Genomic DNA, 10,000 nt, shown 5'->3' on the forward strand with positions numbered 1-10,000 from the left:
GAGAGTATTCTTTGTATGGGAATTTAGCTTCCCCCAATTATTCTCCGGTCATGCGCTTTTTATAACTTTTGTAATTTAATTTTTTTTTTTTTTATTGTACATATACTAGCATGGCAAAGCATTATTAAACATTAAACAATAAACATTAAACATATAGAAAACCAGATAGCAACCCGCTCTACATTAACGCGAAATCCAACCACCCTCCTTCCATCATCAAACACCTTCCAGCTTCCATAAGCACCAGAATCTCAAGCTTATCATGCGACCCTGATGAATTCAACAAAGCCTCGCAGACCTACAATGATGCTCTCAAAACCAGCAGCTACCATGAGAATCTTCGATATGTAAATATCAAAAAACCAGAATAATAACAGAAACAAGAACAGACCAAGCAATATCATTTTGTTTAAGCCACCTTACAGTGAAAATGTCCAGACGAATGTTGCAAAAGCGTTCCTCTCTTTCATCGATAAACATTTCCCTAAAGCACACATCCTCCACAAGTTATTCAACAGGAACAATGTGAAAGTCAGCTATAGCTGCACGAGTAACATGGCAAACATCATCAAGTGCCACAACACAAAGATACCGAGGAACAACAACAATGAGCCTGACAAATGCAACTGCAGGAAGAAAGACCTTTGTCCTCTCGATGGCACAGGTCTTGCAAGCGGTATCGTTTACAGGGCAGACATCACCACCACATCTGGGATAAGAAGATTTATATAAGAATGACAGAGCATACTTTCAAAACGCGATATAACAACCACAAGCTTTCTTTCAGCCACCGCAACCATTCACATGACACTATTCTCTCCAAATACATCTGGGACCAGAAGGATAATGGCACTATGCAGTTACACGATCAAACGGTCCATTATCAACGAGCAAATCCATATCACGGACATCCCTCGCGCTGCAATTTGTGCTCATCTGAGAAGCTCTGCATCCTATCTGCTGACAAATCTACCCTCCTCAATAAACGATCTGAGTTAATTACAAAATGCAGACATGAAAATAAATTCTACGCAGTTAATCAGAGGCAAGATCGCTCCAACCGCCCTCCTTAAATTATAACTCTACAATCTCCAACGGTACAGTCTGATGATCGCTTAGTGCGTGAAACTCAAGTAACTGTGTTACATTTTCTATCTTAAATTTTTATGTTTTCAAACATAAATATCTTAATATCGGAGACACCTATGAAGCTCAATATACATTTAGAATGTTTTGCTATGAGGAATGACCTTTTAACAGAAAAGACAAAAGTGTCAAGTTTTATTTTGCTGGAGATATTGGTGAAAAATGTGGCAATAACAAAATCACCCCATAAAAATTGATTCATTATTTACTTGAAAGCGCTCATACAGATTTTTTTCTAATTTCGCCTGCAAGTTGTCTAGATTGAGTCGTTTAAATCCATAAAGTTTCGTCATAAAGTGTCTGACTAGATTTCGAAATAATCGACAGTGTTTAAAATGAGAAGCAATGCATTTCCGTTGCTATGGTAATATTTGTTGCTTGAAAACCGATGAGAAAATTAACCTTGATCATAATTTTATGTTGAAATGATGATGTAGTACGAAGGAGATCAAAGTTTATATTGTGTGCGAGATTATAATTTCAAAACTTCCACCCTTAGTCGAGAAAACTGCTGCAAGCCTCTTTAAAGGCAATGATGTAAACCTTGACTCAGAATTCTAAAGTGTTCTGGAATGTTCCATACCGTGTCCTACAATGCTCAATAAAATGTTCTGGAACATTCTGGGAAATATAGACAATTTTTGTAACAGTAATGTTGGAACAGTGTTTGAGTGTTCTGGGTAGAGAGTTCCAAAATAATGCCCAGTATCAAAAGGTAAGCTGACCTGAGAGGCAGATTTGAATACAGGGATGGAAATGTCCTTGGTGTGAACTGTCGAGCACGTGGACAGACTATTGGAGAGACAGCCTGGGGCTTGGCCCTTTACACACTTGAAGCCCAAAATACTGTCTTTGTATTTTAGCATAAGTCTTACTGGTAGCCAAGTGAACTTCTTTACAATAGGACATTGTTTAAATTTCTCGTACCAGTTATAATTCCTGCTGCAAAGTTTTGCACACTTTAAACCTTCAAGATGTTCTTCACGGAAGTGTTTCAACAGACTGAGGAGCAGTAATTTGTCGTGGAGCCCTTAATGTGTTAAGTCAATGGAAGCTGAAATTGAGCAGATTAGGACAATTGCACTTACTATATCTACTTCTTGAAGATTGATGATGACCTGCAGGATATCGCTACCTTACTGATACCTTACAGGTAGACAATAATCGTATACGCGTAGAGAACCTGCTTTATAGATACCAAAACAAGTGTTCTTCATCATCATCTCATCATTCATTTTAAATGGTGCTAAATCTTAATTTTTATACCTTAAAAGGTATCACAGGTTTCTCTATCCATTTCACAGAAAGAATTATCCCCTAGCCAGGGACAGCAGTCTAGAGCATCCTCATCATAAGAAAGCAGAGTTAGGGATAAAATGCAGACCAACTCTAATAAACATTAAAAAAAGAACCTTACTTTGCTTCAAGTGTCAACGCAATAAGACCTGAGGCCATCGCTGCAGCTGCTGATGTTCCTCCAAAATTATCAACACATCCTGGCTGCTTATCGGCGGTTATCTGAACAATGTGAGAAAAAATATGCAAAATTTTAATCAATAACTACTAAGTGATAATAAAAATAAGATGGGCAACATTTCAATGACCCCATAATGCCATGGTCAAGTTCACATGTCAAGGGTTGCTAAAAGCTCAGGCATGTTAACTAGTGAGAATATTTTCTTAATACTAAGTATAAATAATTTTGTGCAGATTAAGTCAGACTGGGTGTTAAAGTGTCGGCTTAAGTTGACAAATAAAAAAGACTTTTCATACATCACCAACTATTAATCGTATGCTTATTAAAGAGATGCATGCCGATTGAAGATCTTCTGTGTTCTTCAGTGCATTGGTGTAGGTTACAGCACATGTAAATGACAAAACCTGCATCATACAGGTCACGTTGAAATTTATAGACGCGTTACTGATTGAAAATCGGTGGTGTTGAGTGAGTGAGTGAGTAAGTGAGTGTAACAATAGAATACGAATGAACTCTACCGATTTTGACCTGATATTCCCCAATCTTCGTTTTCGTTCCCTTGGGAATATCTTTGGTCGCTTAACACTTGTCAACGATTGTTTCGAATGGCTTTGAATGGCTCGGAATTAGTATGTGTCATACGATCACTACGAAAAAGGTCCGATTTTCGCCATGCGCTTAAATTCGATTGATTCCGTTCTGATGAATGATGAGATTAAACCATTTTGGTTCAAGAATGAGGCACAGCTACACATTTATTGAGAACTTGTTTACAAAGAATTTGCCAGGTCTTTTTACAAGTTTACGGCTATTACATGCCAATAGAAATTGTACGACTCCATCGATGGTCATCGACCGAAGCGTGTGGTCAGCCGATTGAGCTTTGTGGAGCTGAAGATCTTTGCTGTGTGACGATCTGAAACCCTTTTCAAGAGCCCTATCTCCTTTGGGGAGCGAATAGGCTCGTTCAAAAGAGCCAAAATTCCTTCGGGGAGCGAAAAATTTCTTTCGAGAGAGGCCAACATAGCCGTCGGGGAGCGAATAATAAACTGACTGGTTAATATAAAATATGGATTGCGGACTACGGACTGTGTATAAAATATGGACTGAGGTACAAAAGGTGAACTATGGACCATGGACTGGGTATAAAAAACCCCAGAATAAGGATTTAATTGACCATGTTGAATTATTTACCTGAATGAATGCATTTGTGACAGCTGTGCCGGGTCCTGAATCCTGTTTTAGGACATTTTCAAACATTTTGGTACTGTTCGTTGGGTCATTCAAACATAGTTGACAATTAAAGTAAACAATACTGTCAACATTATTATACTTGACATGTAGTGTATGTTAACCCTTCACGGTAAAATTGTTAATGTCAATAAAATGATATTTTTGGTCCATGCTCTTTTTTCTCATATTTAAGTTAAAACTAAAGTTTCTCTGAGACAATTCATTGTGAACTGTGGCGATTTATTTAGCATTTGTGCTGAAATCCATTGTAAGTCATCTGTGGCTGTTTATTTAGTCGCTTGCATTTGAGTATTATTTGTTTCACTGCAATAGTCTAAATAATAAGAGCAATAGCCACATGCAGTCCTTGACTGCCTATTTTTATATTATTAAAAGCAAAAATATTAAGTGCTAATTCAATTTTGGAGCACCAAAAATCAATATGTTGTTTGTCTTTGACATGACGTAGTGAAATCTTGTCTTGAAATATGGCGACAAAATGGTGAAAACGTGGAAGCTTCCATAACACTTCTTTCAACTCTGTTACATTTCCCCCATTTTCTAATTTATGAAATCATCAAACCAGTAAATAATTCAATTCAATTCGTTTATTTTGCCATTAACCAAAAAAATACAACATAAATACATAAAAGACGACACACAATATTCTTACTATTACAATATTCCTACTTAACTATTTACAATATTAAATGTGTTGTTTTGGAGGAATGGCTATTTCTTAATCAAGATTACATTGGAGATATCGGCCTTTCAATTTCTAATAAATTGAAGCCTGTCAAAATGCGAAAAATGTACCCTCAGAACTCTTAGGGGATCATTGCTCAAACTACGCCTTCTCGGTATTTTGCAAAGTAAAATAATTGAAACTTAAAATCAACCTTTTCTTAGTTAGGACCCATAAAGAAGTTAACATGCCAAATATGATATAGTGGGCGCTACTTTTAAATATAGTTTAGATTTTACACACTATCGTTCTTACATGCCTTTTGACATTTGAACTTGATATTGGCATCAAGAGAGCGTGAGAAACGCTGCTATTCATAATTACCGCTTATTTTCACTTTGAGACATCCAAAGGCAAGGAAATTAAAGTTAGTACCGCAATTACACCAGGCAGGCTGTATAATTAAGTGATCACTCTTTGGCTATGAGAGCGTGCAGATGAATATTCTTCATACGTGGCTACGCTCTTGAATTAGTATGCTGTTAATACCATTCAATAAAAACCTAAGCCGGCCTTCCGTTGCAAAACGTAATGTATCTGATGGATTGAATTCAACAATTGATGAGTACACATGTCAAGGTTTGCCTCCATGATCATGTCTCCATCCTCAATAACAAATGATGTCATGGTCTTGTGGGTTTATCATGGAAATATAATCCAGAATGCCATAAACAACCATTTGGCCTATGGTTGAGCAATGCAATTCAAAGTAAAGAAATTGTGGCCGTGTGCTGTTCCATCAGTGAAACATGACAAGTGTATAAACATAGGCTGTGGTTGTGTCTGTCGCAGCAAACAGTTTGTTGTTTGCCCATTGATTGAACTGTTGTTGCATTTGCAATTAATTGAGCAATTCGAAGCTCTGGGAAAAATTCCACAGCCAGCGTGCAATACCCAATTGGAAGCTGAGTTCAGATTGAAAGCAATCCATAGGCGGTAATTATTGGAACCAACGTGTTTCATGAGTGTTTATTTGATATGGGGACATGCCAAACTTGACAATCCCAGTGATAGTGACATAATTCCCACTCAAAGACTCATCCACGTCTTCCATCAAGTAATGGAAGGTTGACCAGAAGGTGATAAACATGATTCATTCACATATTTTTTGTGTGGGGTTGTAATTTGGATAAAAAGGTTTGAATTTGATTCATTCACCTGTGTGTTGAAAACCCCTACACTGACAGCAGCACCGCAGGTTCAAAATTTTGTGGTTTGCCATGTCGATAGCACCTGTCATGAACATATAATTTGATTCAAGTTTAATGACTTATCAATGACGATTCTTCCAAAAGATTTTATCCTTTAGTTTTGCTCTCTTTTGTTTTGACTTACACTTTTCTTTACCACCATTAGTTTAAAATAAGCTCTTTAGAACATTTAATTATCAACATGAAAACCTCCGTTAATTTTTAATCGTGGATTAAGCGTTAATCACCTTTTACCCCTGTGACCTTCTCAAACCCACTTGCTGCAGTAGCCTATCGTTCCTGACAGTCCTTGCGCACCCTGAGCCTCTTTTAAACCAATTTGTTTGTGGTTCCATTTGGGTCCTTGCAGCCTTGTGAGCCTGGGGGTCCTCTTTCACCTTCTAAAGTCAACAAAGTTTCACCCAGTAAGCTGTTGATGTAGCCTGTTATATACATTTGTCAACATTTTTTCATTAATTTTTGTGGTTTATCGTAGAAAAAAAAGAACTTTTTGTCAGTTGTGCCGTCAAGCAGTTGATTGTCCACGCCCAGCTTGTCAGTGATCCACTTGTTTTCATGTCGGAGGAATCAGAAAATGCAGCAGAGACTGCGGTTGTTGCGGATGTTTTGGGGCACCTTGTAGAGGGTTTATGTGAGACAAACCACCCTGCAGTTCCTGTGCCGGCCGTCAATGAAACAATTGAAGATGCTGTTTTGGTTGCTCTCACAGATCTACTCATCAAAGACGACAATCTTTTGGTCATCAACTGGGAGCTCTTTGAGTGTCGTGATTTCATCCCCCAGCGCCTTGATGTCTTCTTAGCCCACTACAGGGTTGACATCGGTGGCAAAGTCCTGTTGCAGAGCCAGGTATTTTTTTGGGGAAGGTTTTTTGGAAAAGAGGTACACCTTGTGAAACATCAGCAGCTTGTAGCGCACATGCAGCAGAATTTTTCTTTTGATGAGTTGCAGGGCCCGCAAATCAGCATGTGAAAGACATCCCTCAACTCCTCGGCTGCAAATGCCAGTTAAAACTTGGCTCAATAAATGAGTCTGATAATGCTCAAAACAGCGGCGTGGTGAAGGGCAATTCCTATAAAATGGCCAAACATGGCTCCAATCAGGAGTCTGATAGTGCTTGATTTACACTTCAGATCGTGCAATGAAAAATTTCACGAATTTGCATATTGCTGTAAATTATTCAGTATCACCTCAAATTCATGAGGCGGGAAAGTCAGGTCAGGTGACAAGAATTTCAAATAACAGTTAGACTAATAATGATAACACATCACGGTTGAAATCGAGAAGCGAGTGGAAGTTCAAAACAATTAAAAGGAGTTTCAAGGATTAATGAACACAAATTTTGATTACAATTTACAATTTACGGCTGACTGGCTTCCCGATCACTTGAAGCTACAAATCTAGTGCAAATAAAATCTGGAATCCTACAAATTTCCGGCTAATCTTAAAATAAAGTAGCCACTTAAAGGGTATGTAAACCCCGAAACACATGTTTATCTCATTTAATGTAAAAAGTGGTGCTAAAAACAGTTTTGCGACTTATTCTTGCCAATTCGACGACATTTACTGTGGGAAGTTCACTTCCGTTTAAAACGATGGCGAGCGCTTGTGATGTCAGCGGTTGAACACAAACATTGCGCAATTGAAAACACCACTGTTATTATCATGGCAGTGAGAGAAAATTGTAGCAGTTCGAAGGATATTTTAACCCATGAAAACAGCTCGAATGAATGTAATTTGCACGACAGTGATGTTGGTGAAATGTCAGAAACTGGCATGGATGTTGGAGCTCGTCCATTTCACTTTGAGCCACACAGAGTTTGGCGTGATATGCAGCCTGAATCAAACAAAGAAAACAGCGAAAGCGAGATGAATCCTCTTGGAAACACAGACTGGTAATTGTTTTGATTTGTGGTTCATTCGCATTATTTTATATGATTGCTTCGCCTTTGAAAGACAGAAATTGAGTTTTTTAACTGAAAGTTACCATGAATCTTGGTTATTAATGCTGTTTTTCTTGTTATAATAATTAAGGTGCGAACCAACGACCCCCGAGAGCACTTGCTGTGTAGATATCGGCCACATTTAATGGAAGGTAGAGGCCAGAAACCAGCAGTGCAAATGCACTGTATAACCAAGCATCCAGGATTTTGGTCCAATTGCCCTGATGTCTGGGTTCTTAAAACTGCGTATTACACATTCCGACAACACTATGGCACAGACAATCGTACAGGACATGACTATGTTTACTTTGTACACTTATCACATTACCTTTCTCTGTGAACAGCATACTGTAAATTACAAAGTTAATAGGAAATCGCACAGTTATCAGTTATTCCTTTTGTCTCTCGTAGGAAATTTCGTTACATTGCCTACAGACAACTCGTTGGTTGGTGTTGGGGCTATCTCGGCAGAAATGTGAGGGTTGCGCTCCTGTCCTGTGCGGTCAACAAAATATGGAGTACATTTCTAACGGATTTTGGTTCTTTGTACACGGAGTTAAAGCCACCAAACATACGAAAAAGACAAAAAAAAAATTTTTTTATTCATAGCAGATTGCCCTGATTTTGCCGTTTTTGAGTTTGATTCCAACTTTCACGTTTCTTCGGTGTGTTGACACATTAAAGAGATGCATTTAAAAAAAAAAATAATGTCTTCCACTCTCTTGGCGTTATTTCCGAAACGATTGTGAATTTTGATATAGCTCTGCTCTCTCCTTACCTCTTACTAGATTTCCCAGCCGTCTGCTCTGTTTCCTCGCTTTCCATTGTTCGCTTATGCATTTCTGGCAAGGCTTTCTGCTGTGGTGTTTGTTGAATTGTCGGTATAGCACTGGGAATTAAATCCGTCTACTTTTTAAAACCCATTACTCATATTATATATACACCCTTGAAGCAAATGAGCGCCACAAATTACTAAATGTTTTGTCGGCTCTACAAAAACAAACTTGGACAAATTTAATCCATTGTCGCCTTAACTGAAACTAACCTGTGGAATATCCTGTTTTGTTTGAATGCTACAAAACTGGACGAGACAGCGCTTTACCAAATTAGAATAAGAGAATAAATGAATATTTGCTGGAATTTATGTAGACACGTGCGTATTACAAAAGGTCGGGAAGGGAGAATGTTCACCTCCTGTCGGCAGAGATCCACTTGTGACGTCACGGAAAAGATGGCGTAATCAAAATGGCAGGCGCTTCGAATTTCCAGCGGCCTTTTTCAACTGAAAACGCCCTCGCTTTAAAAAAAGAGTTACAGATTCAGCATACTGAAAATGTGTACTTTATGACTGTGTGACCAGAAAAATTCGCATTTTGGAGGTTTACACGCCCTTTAACGCATAGGAACAAAACGGTGTTCAAGGAGCGATGTGGATGTGGGCGTAGCCTAAAGAGGCAAATACAAAAATTGGAGCACTCTAAACAAAAAAAAAATAACACTGAAAACAAAAATAAATAAAATAAATAGAAAAACCTCTCAAGAGGGACAGGCGGGTTACAAGAATGTAAGTCCCTCTTGAGAGGTTCCGGTGGCCACCACTTTTGCTCTTTTTTTTTCTTTTAAAGGAAAAACATTCTTCGAAGATAATGATTGTTACTTTCCAAAAAACAAAGTGGCAAAAAAATGAGACATCAGTTGTGAGGTCATTGAAGCCATGAAAGATGTGGTTAATAATAATGATGAATTTTTGACAACAAAGGAGTATTTTTACGAACACCTTTCCGCAAAAATACTTTTATTTTCCGGGCTTTCTGTCACAGATGTTTCAGCTCTTTCACTAGTATTCTACTGGGTGAACAATCGAGTCAAAACACACACCCATGAAATCCAACCCAATTATTATTTTCCTAAAATTAAAAACTTCGCTTGACAAGATCTCAATAATATTCAATTACTTTTCAATTATTTTTACTGGAACACCATTTTCCTTTAATTTGGTAGACTTGTATGTACAGTTACCTGCATAATTTTCCCTCACCCATCACTACGATCATCAACCACAAATTACAACAGATTTTGCTGATGATGCAAAATCGCAAACACTGAACATGTCAAACGTGCTGAAATACACAACTATATAAAAACCCCGTATTTAGACATTTACTTTTCCAAGCAAAATTAAAACAATCAGAAAATTCACTATATTTACCACAAGATGTACGAAAGTAGAGGAATTGCTTTCCAT

General features: G+C 37.9%; 1 protein-coding gene across 1 annotated transcript in view; it reads right to left on the minus strand.

Moving 5' to 3' along the window:
* LOC146453715 (furin-like) overlaps positions 1-10,000 on the minus strand; it is a 128,904-nt gene that overhangs the window by 44,495 nt on the left and 74,409 nt on the right. The window contains exon 9 of the mRNA XM_085096281.1: positions 2,564-2,664. Within this exon, the coding sequence (XP_084952407.1) occupies positions 2,564-2,664 (101 nt within the window). The remainder of the gene's footprint in view (positions 1-2,563; positions 2,665-10,000) is intronic.

This window comes from Pavona decussata, unplaced genomic scaffold (assembly GCF_977016875.1).
Source record: "Pavona decussata unplaced genomic scaffold, jaPavDecu1.1 SCAFFOLD_324, whole genome shotgun sequence".
NCBI classification, from domain to species: Eukaryota; Metazoa; Cnidaria; class Anthozoa; order Scleractinia; family Agariciidae; genus Pavona; species Pavona decussata.